The sequence below is a fragment of the Centruroides vittatus genome, unplaced genomic scaffold (assembly GCF_030686945.1).
Source record: "Centruroides vittatus isolate TY-2023 unplaced genomic scaffold, ASM3068694v2 contig_2768, whole genome shotgun sequence".
NCBI lineage: Eukaryota > Metazoa > Arthropoda > Arachnida > Scorpiones > Buthidae > Centruroides > Centruroides vittatus.
Window position 1 is genome coordinate 54,149 of NW_027121756.1, and position 23,893 is coordinate 78,041.

The 23,893-nt window shown below is 32.6% G+C and overlaps 1 protein-coding gene across 1 annotated transcript; it reads right to left on the bottom strand.

Annotated features, from left to right (window-relative positions):
* Positions 1-9,563: 9,563 nt before the first annotated feature.
* LOC136972046 (organic cation transporter protein-like) lies at positions 9,564-19,103 on the bottom strand. Its single transcript, XM_067266593.1, has 11 exons — positions 19,026-19,103; positions 17,432-17,794; positions 17,238-17,341; positions 17,005-17,159; positions 15,728-15,896; positions 15,516-15,663; positions 11,178-11,263; positions 10,245-10,459; positions 9,913-10,094; positions 9,711-9,832; positions 9,564-9,591 (listed from the first exon to the last, which is right to left on the bottom strand). The coding sequence occupies exons 1-11, from the start codon at positions 19,080-19,082 to the stop codon at positions 9,564-9,566; spliced, it is 1,629 nt and encodes a 542-aa protein (XP_067122694.1). The 5' UTR covers positions 19,083-19,103.
* Positions 19,104-23,893: the final 4,790 nt, after the last annotated feature.

Sequence of the window (23,893 nt, forward strand, 5' to 3'; positions counted from 1 at the left end):
TAAACTAGTTAAGTAACGCTGAATCAGCGTGTAGTCGGAACGAAGCTGCTCGAACCTTTATATTCTAGATCATGAGGGAAAAAGAAACAAAGAATCATTCGTTCTCAACAATATATTTGAATTCTATTGGATCATTTAAAGGTACAAATTGTGAGGTTGCAGACGACGGTCAGGCCGAACGGTGATCCAAGCGGCGGCTCAGATCACCCAGAGGTAACCTCCCAGAACACGTGCCGGAACACGTGCCAAAACACGTGTTGAAAACGATCCATCTATGTCAAATGGAAGGGTAGAATTCTGACACAAAAGTCCATAAATAAATAGAATTATGACACAAAAACTCATAAATAGGTGAAATTCTGACTCGAGTGCTCATAAATAGTCGATCTAAAAAGGCAACTTCGGAAGAAGGGAATACTTTAATAGATAGAAAATGTCGCGCTTGAATCGTAAAAATTCCTAGATGACAGAAATCGCAATTAACGGGCTAAATTATGAGTTCGAGTCTTGTAAATTTATCAACAGTCTCCGAACACAATGGTCAAAAAGGCGCCAGATAGACACTCCGAATCGGACCTTTCCCATGACCCGGGTCGTCCCGAGTTTCGCTAGAAACAAGGGAAAGACCAATCGGAAAACGGGAAAAGGGATGAGGGGCCAATCGGAAATTGGAATAGCGATCGAAAAACTATAAAAATCGGAATCTCCAAGGTCGGAGAGAGTCTCCTCCGCATCCCGCAAAGAGCCGTGACCGATGTTGTGTTGTGTCGCCGCCAACATTGTAGGACGCCTCAGCACTTCTGCGAGCAGCTGTCCAGCGATCTCATCTCGTCCGCCCCGGGGCTTCGAAGGAAGGGAAATCCTCGCCACTCCGAAGGACTGTAGAGAAGTGGACTGTCAATTGTGGATGTAAGCATATATGTTATCTCATAAACGGGTTTCCTTATGTAAAACACCTGTCATCATTTGCTCCTCCGCAGCATCCACATGCAAACGTCCCTTAGATTCATCCTGACATGGGATTAACTTATCCCCACCAGTCGGCGACCTTACAAAATATAAGGTCAGAATAAGCCATTAATTAATTGCTATGCCAACGTTTCACGAAATTCTGACTTTCGCTACGGGCCTTGGACTTACAGATTGACTCATAGCGATTTTTATTGTAACTCTTTAAAAATACTGAGTCAGTTATTTTTTCACTTGACTCAATGTAACATAGGTAAGACCGACAGCTGTCTCTTTTTCCTCTGTATCTATTTTGATTTTTGGAAGAGTTAATTTCTGTGATTTATGTATAGTCATCAAGAATGCTAAGGTAAGGGGAAACTATCTACGAAATCGCAATATACTGCCATCGTTCGAAGAGCGTATTATGGAGATTATAGGAAACAGATTACCATAGATGAAAGGTCCCTGATAGCTATCGATTTCCACTAAAATAAGCAGAGGAAGAGCTGGAGGGCGAGCATTAGGAGCATATATAATGTAGCGTATAGTTCCTAGTGAACCATTGACGAGACCTCCTTGCACCCATAAGTTGACTCTCAGCATGATTCTGGCATTAACTGTGAGATACAAATACTGTACTTGGAGAGACCAAGAGCTGAGTCATCTTTGAACGAAGGCGGGGCAATATCTGGACTGTTTTCAGATGCTATATAAGCAAGAGGATACCCAGTTGACTGCAAGTAGTCTTCGTTGCTTTGTTTAACTTGCTCGTTTGTTGGATATAGCCGTTTAGAACTGACAAGTTCATCTCTGGATAAAGAGGCTCGATTTTTTGTCGTCAGAGTGTTCAGATCTGTATCAGAGAAATCACCCGAAGCTAGATGTTGTAAGACATCTGTGAAGGAACTATCTGCGCTATTTTGTCTATGAGAATTACTAAGTTTAATGAACTTCTCAAAACAATCAAATGCAAATGTAATGTAACAAGTAGGGACCTTGTTGGGACATTATATTGTAAAAAACACTCGAGGAGAGAGGAGTATGTTTAACAGAAGGAAGCTGATGAAAATCACCAAACAAATAGACAAAGAATCCACCAAATGGCTCATCTTTCTCGGGGTTTATCTCCCTCAATCTTCTCTCGATCATGTAAAGCATTCTTGAACCAATCATTGACATTTCATCCATGATGATGAATTTGAGCGACTTCATCTCAATCTGGAATCCTTGTGCAGCTTCTCCATTCAGAGATCAAAATTTCGTACTAACGATAGGAAGACGAAGGAGAGAATGGATCGTAAAGCCATCAATATTGATCACTGCTGCTCCACGTTTTAAAAAGAAAACTTTTTTAAACTTATTATTCTATAAACATTATTTATATTTGTTGTTGTGTATCCAGTTAGCGATAACATTTACCTTTCAAAATTACCGTTTTAATGCTTGTCATATTTTCCGACCACTAGATGACGTTTCTACACGTGCGTGCAGGAAGCGACTAACACTTGACTTCATGCATTCCTTGTCAACATTATAACTCTAGAATGAGTTGTCCGATCTTGATGAAATTTTCTACGACGACTCACCATCACTCAAGGATGAACAGGTTAAGTGTAAGTTTACTCTTTTATATACTATATTATAATAAGGTATAATATTGTTTCAACTATTATATTGTATTATTTATACAAACAGTTTTCCATAAAAAAAGTGTATTTTGTTTCAGTATACTGTCGAATTCATCACACAATTAATTGCATTTTTGATAATAAGAAGTAAATCTACATAAATTAGTACGTATCCTACCAAATATTTCACTGTTTTGTGACTTTGTTAACGAAAAATTTTGTTTGATGCTCATTGCCAATCTTCATTAATATTGGAGATTTTGAAATTAGATGAGACGTTCCTATTGTCAAATCTACGGTGACTTTACCTCATCATTTTTTCAATGCTCGTATCCCGAGAGAGTTGAGGCTGAAGTAGATTTACAGCTGCTTCGATCTACCGCGACAGAATTCAAACGTTATGTTTATTATAAGAAAGTTCTTCGTTAACCTCTTGTCGAATTAATTAATTAGAACTCTATATAAAAATCAATAAAAAATACTTAAAACTGAAAAAAACGAAAAAAATGTGTTAAATTTGAAGATAAAGCTTCAAAGTACAATTTCCTTTTTCTCGCCTTAGCTCGAAATCTGACACAGATGAGTCATTGTTTACACAGCTGGATGACCTTGAGAACAGGTGGTGTTGTCTTTCACGGGACATTCTCATGAAACTCTCAGGAGGAGAAGGGTGAAAAGTAGGGTGAATACTAGATGGCGATATATTTCTAAATATTTTTTTAAAATTACGATTTTAATTGAAATTTCCAACCCCCCGACTTAATTAAACGTATATATAATAAAATCTATTAATTAAAAAAATTAAAAAACTATTGGATGTTGTTTTTGACATCAGAAAATAGCTTTAAATAACTTTACCGAAGTAAAATCAGCGCACTAGAACTTTAGAAGGATGAATGAAGTTTTATAAAAAAATTTCATAAAAAAACAATTAAGCGTTAATCGCGCATCATTAAAGGTTAATTAAAATCGCAATAAAATTTTTTCGCGCGGGTAAAAATTTTTCAAAAAATTTGGAGACAAAACATTCCAAAGATGCAAAAAAAAAAAAAAAAAAAATTCCGGGCCAAAAGTACCGTTTTGTTTGTAACGCTATGAAACTTGCCCGAGTTAACTCGGGTCCGGACGGCAAGTGCTAGATTCAGCAAAATGCAAATATGCATTTTACTGAGAAAGGAGAAACTGGAATGTTTTTATCAGTTACGACAACGCAATTTTTTCGTGCATTTATAATCCCTTTTAACTTCACACACGACGAACAACGCTCAGTTATAGAAAACAACCACTTGAAAAAGTCAGTTGAAAAACATGGGAGAAAACTATATCTTCTCATAGCACGAAGAAGTCGGCAGAATTTGACAGCTCTCCCGCCTGGAACTGCGATAAAATATTTGGCAGATGAGTTAACAAAACTGGTTAATATATTTTAAAGTGATTCGTTTATAAACATGAATTAAATAATATTAAACACACGAGAATAGCGTCTCTAACACAAAACTAGGAGTCCCAATTGTAGGAATGTGGAGTATGAAAGGAACGCCATCTCTTTTTTATTAATTGTTCACCAGCAGAAAAAACTGTACATAAACTTTTCACCATTCGAAAAGAGTTCGATCAATAGTCTTTGCACCATTCGGTGCAAAACCTCTGTACATTGCATACAGAACAGAGGAACTGTTTCTACATCGGCTAAACATGCATTCAAATATGTTGGTCTGTGATAAAAATTCCAAAATTGTAACAAAGTCAAAGCCGAGCTGTGCTCATCGCACTCTTGTGTGCTCGGAAGAAAAATGTACAAAATCCACGTATCATCATTGTAATGTTTATAATACACAAGATGTATAATAGATGAAGGTTTATACTAGTGATGCCACAAATATTCGGCCTATTAAGCTACTGTTTTTAATATTCTGTATTCGGCCGAATATTGCGTACTATTCAGCCGAATACCGAATACCAAATCATGGAAAAAACACACATATTATTCAAAAATGTATTTATTTTAATTACAAATTATTACATTTAATACTTAAAATCTATCAGTAGTAAGTTGTGATGAATAAAAACAATTTTTTCAGCATTTGTTGATAGCAAACGATTGTGCTTTTCCTCATAAACTATACCCGCTTCTGAAAATAGCCTCTCACTACATACACTACTGCCGGGAGACAATAGATAAATCTTAGAGAATTCTGTCAGGCTTGGATACTGTTTTGCGTTTGCTGATCACCACTTGTAAAGGTCTGCCATCCGATCTAGGCGAACAGTTTTCATATAAAAATCAACTTCATTTGCAATAGCACTTTTCTTCTCCACATCTTCATCTCCATACATTCTGCGAGGAAGTCGCTAAGAAAATATGCAAAATACTTTCTGTAGTGACTTCCTCGAAACAGTTCCGAATCTGTCGTGTATTTCAATGGTTTTATCATTTTCATTGATATTTCTTTTCTTACGAAGTGGAGAAGAATCATTATTGGTACTAGTAGACTTATCACAACTAATTTTCAGAGCTTCTAAAAGAACTTTTTTTGTTTTGCTCTTTGCATTTGAACAGGAAACTTGTTTTGAAACGCGGGTCGAGAAAAGTGGCAACCAGATATTTGTCATTTTCATCAAAGTTGAACCATGTTTCAACCTCAAATTGTGTTACTAATAGTCATAAGGACTATTAGTAATTAGTAGTACACAATTTGAGGTAGCAATTAGCATAATGCGTGTCGTGACTTGATCTACTCGCAAATAAAACAAATGCGCCCGCAGCGTCGCTACCGCACCCACCGTAATGAGACAGGTCGTCACCTGTCACCCGCGAAATGTACACATATTTTGCCGAACATTCGGCCGCCAAATATTCGGCGCTTCGATTGAGAGCTTAGCCAAATATCCGGTATTCGGTATTCGGCAAAATCACTATTCGTGGCATCTAGGGCGTCCAGCCAATGGGCAAGGGGGGCAAGATGATATAAATTGATAGAGGATATGAATTGTTTGTAGGTAAAATAAAAACGATTCATAAATTTTAAGAAGCTTAAGAAGATTATTTTAATTACAACATAATCTTCTTGGGTTTTTCGCGCGGGAATTATAAATCGAACAATAAATGACTTAGCATTTAAATAATTTTTTTTGCATGTCTAGGGAGGGGCAACTACCCCTCTGCCCCCCTCTGGCGACGCCTTTGCGTGGCATCACTAGTTTATACTAGTACAATTACTTTAAAAATCACTTTATGTAATGTGAAACAACAATTCCACTTTTTAATTGTTTGCTAGAGTGTACAACTCGTATACCATCGTATGTAAGTTTTAACACGAGTAACAGATAAGAGAAAATACATAGATAATAGTGATATACAATTAGAACGAGCAAAGGCACGTAGTACTGAGATATCAGTTATTAAAGATACTTTAATAGATACGGGAGAAACTTATTTTTAAGTACAAGTAATTAGTAAAATGATGTATGTGTAGACCTTATTGTTGTTAAAATATTAAGTGTTAATAAACAATCATTATCTTGTCTGATTAAAAACAATATTTTAATGTATTAGCTTCGAATAGTTTACCCTGAAATAAATCACGTAGAGACGTGTGAGAATATTTTCTACACAAATTATGGAGAGAAAAATTTTATTATTATATCTTAATCCTATAGATGTATTCTTTACATAAGCCGCGTCAGATACAAAGTTTATAGTAATGTTATCTGGTTTAAAATAAGCGGGTTGTAGACTGGATTATAGGCTATATCTAACAAAAATTTCCTGATAATCTAATAATATAAGCCATTAATCGCGTGTCAGTTTATCTGTAACAGTATACGAACAACGGCCGCTAGCGGCGCCCATAGCTATTATTTAAAGTAACAATAAATTCAGTTTTTTCGCGTTTTAGTAGGGTATGGCATGAGAATGCACATTAAGAAGGGATTTTTTAAAATTTCCCCAAGGGGGAAGGTTAAGGATTACACTGATGAATTCCGCTTCTACTACACTATTTTAGATGCGGTTTTTTTGCGTTTTTGACTGCGTTTTAACAGGGTACGCCACGAGAAATTCAGTATATTATTATTTTTATTTGCAATATGAATTTATTGTTTATACTACAGAATGACAACGCTGCTGCTAGAACGCCTACTAGGGGCGTCCCGAGCTAGTAGTGTTAATATAATATACAATGCTGCAACAATCGACAATGTCCAAGCAAAGAATGTTTTTCTACGTTGAATCTGTATACAAGTTTTTGGATTATTTTTTACTGTCTGTTTTTCAACACAATTTCTGATGCTCAGTATTTTGTATTTATATGATCGTATATGAGATATCTTAATAGTAAAGATTATTAAAAAATATAATTAATGTATTTTTAATAATCCTTACTATTATATGTCTATATCAATAAATGAAAATGTTTGTGTGTTCATTACAGATTCCTAAACCGTTCATCCAACTGCTACAAAACTCGGCAGTTTTATTAATAAGTATCTAATTTCGATAATGGCGTACAGTACATCCCACTCCAAAATACTGATTGGATTTCTATATATCAATTAATTTCTATTTACATTGTATTTACTAGATTTACGAATATTGTAATCTGGTAATGTACACATACCCTGGCCCCTGGTAATGCTATAAAGCGGGGCCAGGGTATGTGCGTTTGCACCTTAAAATAAATAATTGAATTGAAATTGAAAAAATATTGTAATCTGTTGGAAAAACAATAAATAAACGCAAATTCTTACCTCCTTGATACACATTGTTTGTTTTCAGATTGTTGGGCTGCATTTTGAAAACATTGTAGACCTATGAATTCCACCTGTTGTCTGACTCTCTCTCTCCTTCCTTAATTTCGACAACTCGACAACGGAGTTAAATATATGGAAGACAAAACTAGATATGGAAACCTTTGGGAAGGAGGCCCCGACTAACTATATTCGAACTTCCGAAGCAAACCGAAAGTCATGTCATTTTTATGACGTACAGAGACAAGCCACTACTATTTCGAGGAAGAGAGCACATTTTAAATTAAATTCATTAAAACTATGACTGAAAATTGCAGCTTGGCATTGTGACGATGTTACAATAAATAATTGCTTGTCTAAGTACGAAAGGTATTAGAAAATGCATCACTTCCATTGTAATGAAGAATTTACACCACTGAATATTCTTAGCTAAACAGGAATGTTTAGAAATAAAAAGTGCAGCTATTATATTTAATTATATAAGACAGATATTACTACCAAACTACGAACATTACAGATACTAAAGACAAATCAGAAGTAAGACTATATTGGAACGTTAATTCTTTCAATAGTCAGCAAAATAACGGTAAATTCATTTGCCTTTTCCTAATTAATCTGGATTTCTCTATTTGCAACTAATAATTTAAAGCATGTAACCATTTTTTATATCTGAGTTATTGGTTTTAATGTTTAACAGAAATATAATTTCATTAACTTTAAAAAATGGATTTAAACCCGGTATTAAACATACGGTGTTGCTGCAGGGTCAGAATTAAGATGTGGGCTACTGTAAGTCAAACGGAGTTCTGCACACATATCTCTGGTGATATTATGTTGCGCATGTCTGTCATGAGTTCAGTTTGCATGTTGCACGGATCCCTACGATGGCGCAGCGGCAAATACACTCTCAGTCTTTCAGTACCTTGTTGTACGTTGATCGTTGTACTGTACATTCCGAGTGATATGCTATATACGATGGTGTCCAGAACCAAATTGTAAAACTTCGATAGCTAAAGGTATAAAATTGTCCCGTTTCCCCTCTGACAGATCCAGGAGAGTGGTGATTTAACAGTAAATATAAGTAATAGTTTATTGATGATTACATACAGAGGAATGATTACATATTTTTCAATTTTGAAAAAGAATTTTTAGAATTGAAAAATAATAAATTTTTATCGTGAATAATTGAAGAAACATTGCATTAAAGATTTTTGTCCCAAAATGACATTTTATTGCCTGATAATGTATTCAACTTTCTAAATGCACATTAAGAAAAAACACGATCTGCTTCTACAATTTAGAAGCTTTTCTTAACAAATGTTTTTACGAAATTAAACATTGTTTTTTCGGATTTAAAAATATCTTTATCACAGGAATCGTATATTAATATCATAAGAAATATTCACTAATAAGATGTTTTTGAATAAAATTTAATTTATATTTAATAAATAATAATAATAATTTTATTATTATTTTGAAAATTTCTGCTATATGAGGTTTGTGAAATAATAATAAAATGTTTTAATAAATGATTACTTGCTGAGAATACCGCAAAAAATTATTTTCCTCTTCTAGTTGATGCTTTCCTCTACCAGTAAAAAAAAAACCATACAAGATTGCTTGAATATATTCAGTAAAAGAAATTCAACTGAAATTTAGTGTATATTTTATAATTATTATTTCTTTTGTAAACTCATATTTTGATATAATATTTTCTGCATATACTGTCTTTCAGATTTTAATATTTTTCTGACAACTTTTTTGAATTGTCTTTTTGAATTGAATTTTTGAATTTTCAAAATTTTATTTTAAATTTGTCTTTTTGAATTGAGTTTTTGAATTTTCAATATTTTATATTAAAATTTTGAAAATTTTTGAATTTATTCTCTATTTCATAGTTTTATAATAACGAAAAAATCATTTACAGACACTTTATTTCTTTAGTTTTAATTCTTTCTAAAATAATAAATATAATACCATTTTTTTCATATGTGAAAAGAATTTTAAAACAAATCTACGTCACAACATTTGACGCTTGTTTTTCATACAAAGGCTTTCCTGGCATCTTACTGGCCACTTAATTATACATTCTTTAAATAACACTAATTTATTTCTTCTCACCATAAATAAATAAGTTTTCCATGTAGAATAAAGTCTTTCTCGTGTAATCTTTAGTATGTGTTTTTAAAATGAAGAAATTACTTAATGTTCTTTGTTCTTCTTGTCTATATTTTTTTATTCCTCTTCATTTTCTGCTGTATTACTGCAAAAATTTAACAATATATTTTCTAATATTTCTATAAATCTTATATGAGTTGATTAAGTAAAAATAATAACATAAAATGTAATTATTTTCTAAAATGTTCCTTAAAAATTTCTTACTTGACAATAATATCGTGCAAACGAATACTTTTGGTCTCGGGTAATGGCAAAATGCACAATCCAGACGAAAGAGTCAATACACCTACTATAATAAAGGGAATGCTCCAGCTCACCTTTTCACTCTGTGACAAATAGAATAACATTATATTGTAAAGTAGTATAAATAAGTTAATCAATGTTAAAGATGAGTGTGAACTCCTACAAGATCCTTCATAAAAGGTGCAGCGATCGCTCCGATTCTTGCAAATGTAGAACACGATCCGATACCCACGTTACGAACTACAGTCGGGTACAATTCTGAAGTAAATCCATATATTATGTTTATTGCAAGAGACATGCAGCCTCTGCTTAACACTACGAAGACAATCCTCAGCCATATAAGATCTGTTTACAAAAGACCGTAATATTCAGAATCATAATAATACGAAAAACGGCAGGAAGTTTCAGAACAAATTTACAAACTTTTAGATGTAAAACATTATTGTTGGTGCTAAAAGTAATTTTAACGAGTAGTATTATTGAAGTCAGACTTACCGTTTGGAACAGCAGAAACGAGTATCGAAGTGATGCCGGCTGAAAAGTATCCAAACATCAAAATACGTCTTCTTCCAAAGCGAGGCAAAACAATATTTAACACACCAAAGACGCAAAATTGTAATGAGGCAAATAAGACGAATAAAAGAAAGATGTTTCCTCCTGTGATGTCTGCATTCAATGATAATGCGTAGTAGTCAAACACTATTACTAACCTGGAAGTAGTGGAATAGATTCAGTAGTGTGTTTAAATAATTAGAATAAGTTAAAAGAAGGGAGTCAGTTGGGGTGTGTGTGGCACTCTATTTTTGTAAAGTGAAACGTTCTATTTACACAATGAATCTATATATATAATCGAGACGAGTTGGTAATAATAATAATAATAATAATCAGCGCAGAGCCCAAACGGTTAGGAGTTGAAAGTTGAAATTTGGTACACAGTTAGGGTACGTCACGAGAATGCACACTAAGAAGGGATTTTTCGAAATTCCTTTCCACGGGGGAGAGGGACAGGATTAAGGCTTAACACTTCCATCAACAATGTAAGTGTTACGTAACAATGAAAGTGTTAAGTAACAATGGAAGTGTCAACAATGGAATTGTTAAGAGAAAGCGACGCGCAAGACACAGATGCATTTTTTTTCGTTTTCGCAGGAAATCAAACATATTTTTAGACCCATCTAAAAATTCTCTAATTAGTCCGGAAACAGGGGGATCCAATTCTTGCATTCTGTGAAAACGGGTAAGGTTGACTATAACGTAATAATCTTAATCTTCGTTATCGTTACTTTTGCCCGAGCAACTCCGGGCTTACCTGCTAGTGATGTAATTTTGTTAAATTCGATTTTGACAGCTATATTATTAACAGATGCATTACAATTTATTAGTTTAATAGATTTTTAAACAATAGACGGAGTTATGTCTAATGCTTACCATAAGATGTACAGCATGAAAGTAATCTTGCGTAACTCTTTATTTCTGATTAAGTGCAAAAAGTTTATTTTCCTCTTCTCCTCGTTCTGTACAATAAAAATACATATAAAGCTAAAATCATATCTAGTATTAATTATATATTTATTACAAAGAAGCAAACAGTTTAGAGAGTAGCGGATCTAGAAAAATTCAAATACAGGCAGGCTAACGCAAAAAATTAAAATATATGAATAGTTATAGGAACCTTTTATTAACACGTATAAACAATTTGATTAAGAATGATGTGAAAAACAATATTTCTAAATTTTTTGAAAACAATTTTTTAAAGTTTGAAATGTTTATTTTAATTGTCTTGTTTGTACCATTGGAGAGGGCTTAAGCCCCCTTAGCTCCCATGGTTCCAAACCTGAGTTTGGTGTTGTTCGTGTAAATAAGATTAGAACAAATCTATCGCATTCCTTAATTCTGATGGAAATAACAGATTAAAATAACAATTTTTTAAATATGAAAACAATCAAAATCAATTTCCTTATAAATTAGTTGAAACTTAATATGAATAACCTCAACATGAATTGTGAATCAAGACTAAAATTACAATAAAACGGAAATTTGGTTTACCTTCTGACGCGCGCATCTTTTGTTTGACATTTTTTTATACTATGCACTACAACTGGCAAATCCTTGTCCCCCAAACTTTCATTTGTCCGTCACAGCTTCACGTAAAGATACATATTTTTCTGGAATGTTTTCAAGAATTTGTGTCCCAGAAATCTGAATATCACTTTTACTGAACCAGGTCTTAATTATTCCGTCCTTTCTTCCAATTTGATAAACTCATTACGTTTGCATGAAGAATTTTTCCTCTTACATTTTGGGAGTCTAATGGCCCTCGGTCAGCCTTAGGAACGTTCAATAAAATAAAGTTTCCCAACTGTAACAGGTTTTAATTTTTTTGTAATAATTTCATTTTTTTCTGCTGCTGTTTTGTGGCTTCTGTGTGATGTTTTGTTGATGTTCCTCTGCAATTTTTCTTCTCTCTTGAAAGTGTTAAAAACATAAACGTCATCAATGTCTTTAGATATCCTCCAATGCTCAAGCACAATTCTTATGATCTCTCATCGCACACGACGAACATAATATTAAGTTTGATTCATTCAGATGGCGTACACAAACAGAACAACTCTCTCAAAATTTTCCTCCTTATTTCCGCTTACTTCCTCAACGGCTTCTCGTTCTAATCTGCTTTCCTTAAGTTGCACCAAATCAACTTCACTATGAAGAGTTTGTAAAATTTCTGGTTAAATATTTGTTGACCCTAACCCTAATTTCGGTTCTGATCCAAAGTGTGCTGTATACGGACTTCTGCCTATAACTCGATGCTTAGAAAAGTTATTTCGCCACTGGACGAAACAGCAGCCTATTATCCAGTCTGTAGTACAAGTATCATCTATCCATGCACGTTACATATTTTCAAATTCCTGATTGCATCGCTCTACGCTCCCATGAGATTGTGGGTCGGGTTCATCCTGCACTATTTTACATCCAGGCCATATAACTGAAAATTGCTCAATGAACTCTCTTCAGTTGTCACTCTGCAAAAAATATAAGGTGAATTAAAGTTTTAAAATATTTTCAGCAGTTTCGGCGCAACTTTCGCTGCACGTTTTTTTTTCAAATGGCGAAGAACACAAAATTTTGTTACGTGATCTTGGTAGTTCACTAACCATTTGTAGTCTCTACTGGGAGTAGATTGAAAAATCAATCAAATCAGCTTGTCCCCAAAGATTAAAATCCTTCGCAGTGATTGGCCATCGGCAATGTTTTTGTGAATTCAAACTACTTAGAATTGTACATATATAGCAATACAAATATCTCAATAACCGGTCTTGAAATGTGAAACTTATTTTTCAGAGCAAATAACATTTTATCACGACTTCCATGACCTTTCCACGACTTAAAATTGAAGTAATATGTCAAAATAATTTTCAATACGAAGAAATACTAAAACTATATCGTAAATGCTTTTTCTTTTCTTAATTAAAGCTCGTTTATCTCGATTTCCGTTGTATCATATTTCCTAATTAGTCCTTATTGCTTGCTACTTCTCTTCTCCTAAATAGTTTCTTGAGTCTTAAATTTCACGGTTTGCTTCATTTACACTTGAAGTGGTCGAAGGTTCTTTTTAATCATGTTATCATATTCCAAAATAATTATAAAAAACAATGGAGTCAGACTTTCTATTCTTCTTTATCTTAAAGTATACGAAAAAATTATATTTTTCTTCCAGGTCTGACTTATGGATATTGTATAACTAAAAACATTGTTCAACTGTTCTAAAACATTGTGTTAACAATGAATAAAAAAGATTACAGTTAAAAAGGTAAAAAGAAATCAACTTGCAGAAGAAAAAACTTTTTATTTACTTTAACAAACCCAAATGCATTTCGCCTCTTATGAAAGGCCTCTTCAGTAGGTTCGATGCTTAGAAGAGTTATTTCGCCATTGGACGAAACAGCAGCCTATTATCCAGTCTGTAGTACAAGTATCATCTATCCATGCACGTTACATATTTTCAAATTCCTGATTACATTGCTTTACGCTCCCATGAGATTGTGGGTCGGGTTCATCCTGCGCTATTTTACATCCAGGCCATATAACTGAAAATTGCTCAATGAACTCTCTTCAGTTGTCACTCTGCAAAATATAAGGTGAATTAAAGTCTTAAAATATTTTCAGGAGTTCCGGCGCAACTTTCGCCGGAACTGCTGAAAATATTTTAAGACGGTAGATTGGTAGACTCTTCAGTAGGTTCGACTGTGTACAGTCGAACCTACTGAAGAGGCCTTTCATAAGAGGCGAAATGCATTTGGGTTTGTTAAAGTAAATAAAAAGTTTTTTCCTCTGCAAGTTGATTTCTTTTTACCTTTTTAACTGTAATCTTTTTTATTCATTGTTAACACAATGTCTTAGAAGAGTTTTTTAGTTATATAATATCCATAAGTCAGACCTGGAAGAAAAATATAATTTTTTCGAATACTTTAAGATAAAGAAGTATGTTATCATACTTACTACTATATTCTTTCATTTTTTCATTAAATTTCAAATTCATACAACATGCTTCTTCTTCGGAGCCATTTACAGTATCATTATCCGACATATTTTCTTTTCTGACAAATGTACTTCCTATATCCATCTCCATTTCTAAGTCACTCTAGATATACACAAAAAATGATGTGTTTGAAGGCATGACTAACTGTACTAACACAAAAAAGAAGAAACGTTATGCTAGCGCTGAAGACAATACAATAAGACTAGAATCGATCAGGCTAATTGAACAAACTGAAGTTCACTTTCTTAAATTGCATAAAGCTCTGTAGGCTGATGCAAAACGCCTAAGAAATGACAGGCTAAATAGCAAATAGAAGATGATTTTTTAATATACCAGGCCATTGTAAAATTACGGCGCTCTTTACATGAGTTGGATTTTCCAATTCGTCTACCACATATACATAACATCCGGGATCATAATAACGAGATGTGTGAAGGAATATAAGATGGTTTGAATTGAATTAATTTATTAATACTTCCCTGAAATAACAGTTTATCCTATTTTTAATGCATTACGGGGTAAACCACAAAAACTTGAAAACCAGTTTCGATTTCAATTATATTTGCACAAAAAATTACCAGATTCTCGTGTTAAATTTTACTAAGATTACGAAGAATGAACTGCACCAACGTTAGTAAAAAATCCGGGTGTCTCGCCGATTTTATATCGGTGATTTTTAATTAATATCCAATCATAAGTGCCAGTTTAGTAATTCGAAATCATACCGTCAGTTTCCTGGTGAAAAGATGTCTGTTAGACCCTTTTACTACTCCGAGGACGGTTTCTCTTTAATTCATATAGCGGACAGACATTTATTCAGAAATATATAAAAGATTTATGTCCCTTCTTGACTCTATTCAATTTCTAGGTAATAACACAACCTTTGACGACCTAGCTGTCTTGGATATTCGTTACGTGAAATTTCGTGTATTACTTCGAAACATAAATTGAATCCTTCAAAAATTTGGAATTCATTTGGAATCACATACTAAATGATGTACCCAAACATTTTACAGTTTTTATTGTATTATTTGCGTGCGATGTTACTAACGCCGTCTCTGCCGGTACCACGATAAATTTATAGTATAATATACTTTGTACATCTGAAATACAATGCTGTGTACTTTATAATAATGATCAATTATCAGCTGAAAGTATCTTATTTAAAATTTTCAGGGGTTCGTCATTCAGTACAAACCTTAAATTACTTATTATTGAAATCGATTTACCGTTTTAATTTTCCAATAAAGTTCTTCAATAATTTCGGTTAAATCATCTGTGTATCTTTTATTCTTTATCATTATTTTACGTATAACTTCTTCGGCTTTACGTAGTCTACCGTTAGTAAGCAGCCATCTTGGAGACTCCGGTGTAAAACTAATCAAAATCATATTTTCATAACATAAAAACAATTAACACATTAAGCGTAAATAAACGTTACCTGATGAATATGAGTAATAGAATGGACGGCAAAGTACAACATAACTGAATATAAGTCCAATTGTTGAGAAACCAAGATATTCCTGGAATTATGAGCAATCCAAATATCAAAGAGAAACAAACGATTACCATGCTCTTTTCTCTGTGTGCTGGTCCGACAACTTCTAAAACTATATACAAACATCAGTTAGTATTGTTAAATAAAAACAAAAACGACGTTAAATTTTTGAAAACGTATCTGAAACTATAACTTAATTATAAAACATTGAGGTGGAAATTTGATATGATTAATTTTGATGATCCAAAATTATCCAATTTGTCGGTAATAATTGCTTATATACTTCATGGAAATCTGTATTGTATCTGAAATCAAATACTAGTACAGTAGAGCGTCCAAAATTGGCGTCAATTGGGGACTGGGATTGTTCCAATTAGTCATTTCTTCCAATTTCCGACTTTGTACGAAAAAATATATTAACCTGTCCGATGTTCAAATTTTTCTCCGTTGCGTATCGCTTCCTGTTGAATTTTTCTCCGTTGCGTGTTGAATTTTCGTCGATTTTAAGCCTAACGAAAATTTTTATAATAATAATCGAGGCTATTGTATCGTTAAAAATTATTTCTTTATTTTGTACAAACAAAATAAATATATTGAAGAATATAAAAACATGAAAATTATACTTTAGAAGTAAATCTAGTATCAAAAACGTTCGATTCAGCACGACACAGTCCGACTGAAAATCGTTCCAATTTCCGGCCATTTCAATTACCAACGTTCCAATTAACGACGCTCTACTGTAATTCAGTTGACTGACCTGAAGTTAACACATTAAGAATGAAATTAAATTTACATACATGTATGAAACAATGGAAATTCTTTGTTATTTGCAGCTACAAAATTATCATATTATTTATCTGATTCAAACAGTTCAACTGATTCTTAATACATGTTTCTGTATTTTCAAGTCTTTTAATTATTGCGTTCTCTAATTTTTCGCAATTGGTACAACTTAAATTTTTAAAGTTAAATTCGTGCATACAAAAAGCACAATGATACAAAAGTACAGTTTCAAGATATTCGTAACGATAAAAAATTAAAATAAATTTAGATTGTCACTACAATAGTTATTTTTACGTTTATGATACAAACACTTCGAAAATTAATTTTACAACTATTATCATATGAATAATTCAGATAATGAATTGTAATGTTGCATGTGAACATTGTCAAAGAATATTATCTTTCTATTAAGTGTAAGAATTCAGTTTATTACTTACCATATACATAGAACGTCAGACTATATGCTGTGATTCCTGCAGATACGAAGAAACGCGAAATAGCAAACATCCAGTAATACGGAGAGAAAGAAAAAATAATTCCAAAGGTTATATGAAGCACGAGACCCGATATTATCACTGGTCTTCTGCCATATCTACGTAAATATTGATATAATTAATACGTGTTATAAAACTAAAACATTTTAATGAAATTAAAGACAAAGTTTCCAGACCTATCGGATAACTGACCAGATACAATAGCGGACACAAGGAATCCCACGAAGTATGAAGAGCCGGCGAGAGAACTCAACCAAGAACTTTCACAAACTAAATTCCACTGAAAATCAAATGTGTATTCGAATATTGATTTTATCTGAAGAAAATCAATCTTCGAATATATATTTAATTAAAAAGTTTTTATTGTTACCTTTTCAATGACACTGTTTTTATATTGTGAATGATCGTATTCCCACGAGCGACAAGGAATCTTTGAAAAGTTTTTTCCATATTCTGCATCGTCAATATCGTATACTTCACATCGACTATGTGTTGTTCTCCCGTTTCTGCTCTCCAGGGGTGCGCTGATATTTTTCCACTCTTCCACGGACAAGTTCATGTATTTAGGTGTTCTTGCGCACCAATAATCCACCTTGTATGCCAAGAAGGGCCAATTTAAATTGTTTAGTGACGAAACAATGATAGACCATGCCAACATTCCGAATAAAATCTTTTGCCATTTTCCAAATGTACCGATAAGACCTGTAAAGTCTTGAAATTCTTTCGTAGTTACCTACCGAAACGTACAATTTTAGTGTTTACCACATTGTATATACTACGTATTGTAGATCGTTAGGACAAAAATATTCAATCTTTACCAATAAATTGTAATAAAACCAGTTACATAAATCTGTTTGCAGTAGAATTCTAAACAGTAACCGAAAAAAAAATCAATTTTTGCAGTTGTGCTATGTTGTGACAAGATATGTAGTGGCGTTAACAATAATGTATGTATTTGCGTCTCATTTACGAATGTTGAATATAATGTTTCATATATTATTTATCGTCTTTGGTGTAAATGAATAATGAAACTTGTTGAAAATAAACGAAAATCGGAATAGAAAGAGACAGATAATATGTACGAATAAAGCTTTTTCTATACTTATCTCGATTAATTAACCTTTATAACGATTGGTATGTTTAGTTTAAAGAAATAAGAGTTTAGGTGTGAAATATTGCAATTTTCTTAAAAGTTACACGACCACATTGTATTGTTAGTCAAATTACCTTCATACTTTCATTAGTAACAGAATGCCAAAGAGGTTTTCAAGCCATCATTATACCTTCTGAATGCTGAACTTCATCATGAAATTGAAAATTTTAATCAAGCCTAAGCTATAAACTGAGAAAAACTCGAAAATTTCAGTTTTAATTTTTTTTTTCAACCAACAGATGGTGCGTGTAAAACCCAGTCAAGTTTGGGATAACGTGGAATGCCCATGTTCAATGGAAAAACTGGCACAGTGGGCATAATTCGGTAGTAGCAAGTCTATTCTGTATGTTCGTATATGTAGAGTGTGTAGCGATAATCCAGAGACCGTAATGTTCTCAATGAAGTAATACATTTCTCTGTTAGTGTTAATTAATTAGTGTTGTTTTGTTTATTATTTTTATCAGTTTTATTTACTATCTAGTTTTAGACATCGATACTTCATTTATACTATATATGTGGATCACGTGTTGTAGATGAAACTCTAACTCTGTTACATATGAGACATGATTATTTCTTTGTATATATATTTATTACACTTCATAGACAATTTTCTTTCTTATGTTATCAATTTTTAAGTAGTCGGAACCCACTCTGTTACTTATGCTTGAGGCCTATGTTACAATACCCAAATGTAGCCAATATTATATGATATAATATAACAATATGGTAACAACAAATATAATTTATATTACTTGTTTATAATAATAACAAAAGGAGAATTAATTACAATATTATTAATTAGAATTTTTACCTCAACTTCACGCGATTCGTTTCTGTCTTCTGTCGTTGTATTCATAATGTTCCTCATTAAAGGTATATGAAATAAAGGTGAAATCGGATACTATATAAAACAACAATAACATAATTCTTTTGTTTCCTCGACATCACTCGCGAAATAAAATGATTTCTCATTGTCTATGATATACAGCACTTTACAAAAGAAAACAAAAAGAAGTGTGTGAGTGAGCAATTAAAAGAAAATGTCGTGTTGTTATAATATTTTTTTTTTTAATTTTAACGATGTAAAGAACAGCTGATTTTTAATGAAAACAAATTTAGAAATAGATTGAAGTACAGTGAAAATAAAGTATTTCGAAATGGTTCGACACATCCTATCTTTTAGCATAAAAAACCCACCCATTTCAGCATATAACGTATAAAAATTATTTAGTGAATTTAGTGTATCCTGTGCCTTTGGCTCTTATACCAGACATTTAAATGTAGTCTAGTTGGAAAAAAAAACGTAAAAATAAAATTAGAATGCATACTTATCACAGGAAAAGAGGAGTTGAAATAACTGCTTTACAGATAAAACTTATTATTAAAATGTTCTACGTGAATGCATGCAAAATTTGCTTAGCTATCGAAAAGAGAAAAATAATAACATATTTAATTAAACGATTGCATTTTTATTCGAGAGTAAGTCTAAAGTAGAAGATACCGGTATTCTAATGATGGCCGTTTGAATATTCATTTTGATACGGGAGATGCCAAATTACATATGTCTCGGGCCTAATATTATTCGAAAAAATTCCAGCAACGAATTGCTTTTCTTTCTCGACAATATTTGGTGGCGTCATCTGTTATAATTTATTTTAAAAATTTTTTTATATTTTCAATTACAGTGGTGCCTCGTATAACGTACGCCTCGAATAACGGCGCTGCGAACAACGGACTTTCTGTTTGGCCGTTACGTGACTCGAGCAACGGACTGGCTGCGAACAACGAACTTTCCGGCATAATTGGTGACTGTCCATGGGTGCGTTCTTTAATAGCGGTCGCTCTGCGTCTCCGCTACTACGGGAGTGCGCTGCTGTTTGTAGGCATTTAGGAACGACGGTGAAAGAAAGAAAGATGGCGGCGCCCGCACTATCGATAGTATCGTGATGGAGGAATCTATAATTCTAAAATATGAGCTTTAAAAGGCAAAAGAAGGGTCCAAATTGTAAAATTTAACCATAAATGGATTATTTGTTGAAAGAGCATTCAAAATAGCCTCGAAAAAAATTCGTAAAGACACTTACATCACCGCGAGCGCTAACTCGCGCTTTCACAATTTCTAAATTTTCATTCATAAAACCACATAATGGACCCGGAAACGAAACTATCTGAGCCATGGAGGACGCCATGTTGCTTTCCGCCGTAAACTACTGCTACAACGGCCGTTTTTGCCGTTCGACGGCGTGCACTCCCACCGGAATTTAGGAACGCGTTCCGCAGGAATTTTTAAACGGATGTCGCTCGCGCAGAGTTACGCGGAGGAATAAAAGAACGCACCCCATGTTCATTTTTTTATGATACAGTACGGTTATTTTATGCTGCGGAACGAATTAGATGTTTTAACATGTAAATCTATGGGAAAATGCGTTTCGTATAACGGACGTGCACCTGGAACGGATTAAGTACGTTATATGAGGCACCACTGTATTATAAAATGCAAGAAGCTTAATTTTGAGGGTACGGGTGAGTTTTATAAAACATTGTAAATTCTAATAACGACGAAAATCGTCATTAAATCCGACCCTACTGGATATACACCGTCCTCATTATCTCCTTATTCTTTCGATTTTTAACCACGGAAATGTAATAGCATCGATCTACCTAATACATAAACCTTTAATTTGAAATTTGTTTAATAATTTTGTAATTTCCACCATTTAATAATTTATTTTTCATTTAGAGTAAATAGCGACAAAATATTCTATATTTTGGCGCTATTTACGTTCTGCACTCACGCTGTTAAGAATATTTTTAACTTGTAAAACTTTATTTATTGTTATAAACAATCATAATTGAAAAATGTAGCAACGGAAATTACTTTGAAAAATAGGCGACAACCAATACAGTTGCTCAATTTATTAGCCTGGACGAGCACAGGCTATTTGCGCTTTCGTGTCTAACCACGTTATAATTTGATGATTTTGGTGTCAAAATTCTCAATGGAATCCTGACATGTGCATAAATTACGTTCTGGAAAATATAATTGACTCTGCGAAAAGATACATTCAAAAAACGAAAATGTCGACTCTCTCCTCTTCGATACTTAATAACACAAAAAAGTATTTTGACATTTTTAGGTTCTCTTTTTTTGGATTATAAAGCCACACAGTTGCTTCGAACTTTTCCAGAATTTCGTAAATTTCAGTCGAATTACGGAACAAATATCCGAGTTCAAAAATGGAATCAGATTTACGACCCTCATCCTTACTGGATATCGCCACGTATCTAGCTCTTCGATCGCATCTGCTGTAACTACATGCCCGAACCAGTACCATTAAACTATTTGTCATCTACTTTCGTCAACGTGTCAGCATTTAAGCTGAACTTCCTCTGATCACATCGGAAATTTTCTAGCCGTATTCTAACCGTGTCAAGCGACTCACCGACGTTATGTTTTACACACATTTTCCTCAGTCTCAACTCACAAATGGTATCATTTTTACTTTTTACTTTAGTTTAATTTAATTTCTTTATTACATTTTTTTAATGTGCACCTTTCATCGTATTTTTTCATTTCTTACCAACTAATAAACTTTCAATTGTGACATATTAGTGCTCAAACTTCTCGCCCAGGCTAACTATATCGATTAACATCGTCTCGAGATTCTCGATGTGACTTACTAGTTATTATAACAAATACATATAACTTATCTGTATTGTATTTATTGCTGTGTATAAGTACATATCTTTTCACAGATTTTTTTACAACTTTATAGAGTTTATTAAAAAAAAAGTTTATTAAAATAGCTGTATCATGTAAAGTAATGAAAATTAGCGTTAAAATACATATTAATATGATTTGAGTGTAGAAGTAAATTTCAAAAATATTGTACAATAATAACGAAAATATTGCTACGTATAATGACTTAAATTTTTAGAAAAATTTAGCTTAGATGCAAATTAAGTTCCTTTTATCGCTGTATTGACTCAGTTTATTGCATATAATTTATTTTAAGATAAACGAACAATTATTTTATTGTGACATCATCACAATGCCTGAACAATTTTTAATCATATTTTAAATTTATTTAAGTCAAAGTATATGCTCTCAATCTCAAATTAGTAACGACTTGCTTCTATATATCATACTTTTTTGTTATCAACAGAATCCTGCCGGTCATCTATCTAACGTCTTTTCGGGAAAAATTTTGAACTGAAATAACGTGACTTCCTGTTTGCAATGGAAAGTTACGTACAGTTAAATGAGGAGTTATTCCTTTATGATTTCCATACATGGTGTCGTCTTTCATCTATCTCACTCCACTCCTCAGATTAAGGAAGAACAGACAGTCAGCCGGACAGAAGATAGTAACATTAGGATAAAACAAAATATATTTTTTTAGGGGATTTACTGTACAACTCCGTTTGCATTTTCCATCGTAATAATTTTAAATGTGTTTATTATTATTTTAGTTATTAATTGTTTTAAACTTTACTTTTACAACATTTAGAGAACAATTTTATTAATCAAGAATTTATAATTATAAAATAAAGAAATTTTTTTAAATTAACAGAATGCACTTTACAACTAATCATTCTCTTATTATAAAGTCTATATCTAAAATTATTGAGTATTTACCATTTAAACGTATTCACAAGATTAACGATAATACCATAATACTTTTAATATTCTGTAGTTTTTTGTAATATTTAAAAAATTTTTTAATTTTTGGATAGAAGAAAATAAATATTAAATTCTACTTGAAATGTAATAATTGCTGCATTAATTGCAAAATATCTATAACATTTACGAACTCATTTCACTCGTTTCTGAATTAAGATATAGCTTTAAAATATGATAAAATATTTTAAGCATTAATTAATTTTCTAACTTTCTTTATAATTTAAAATAGAGTGGAAGAAACAATTTCTTCATAACTTAAGGAAGAAGAAAATATCGATATTATTGTAATAAAACTGACCTTATTACGACTGAAATCGTTGAAATTCTTCTTTTGATATTATAAATATATAAACATAATAATAGAAGTTAATAACAGTATTTATATTAGGCCTATATTAACACCAGAATATCATCTTATTCGCAGCTTGTCTTATATATGTCTAATGTACAGAAATTATCTGGTGAAACGTCATTTTATTTCAATAGTTACAATAGAATTCATATTTTATTCATGAAGTATAATTAGTGATGTATAAAAATATTCTATGAAGTATGAAGTGATGTATTATTAACGAAGTACATATACTTATTATTGGGTTACAGCAGAGCGTATCCGTGAAGACACGTATCCTAACAGATTAAAATGGCACTTTAGGTTTGGCCTCCGTTATTTACTGTGTTTTGTTTCGAAAATTTTCCTATAATGCGCCCTATATCGGAAGCTTTAACTAAATTTTTACTTTTGCAATTTTTTTTTTCTCATCGCGTACAGTTTGTATACAAATTTCTCTGTCAATCCTCTTATTTGCTACAGTTACAACATGCTCTTAATGGAGAAACTTTAACCATAGACATCCTGTATATTAATTAAATTTTATGGTTAAAATATCATAGTTACCAGTGAATGGTTGTCTCTCTAACTAACAATACAGCTACCATTAGAAAATTCAATCATAGTTACCACTGATCTAAAGCAAATATGACTACTATGTAAA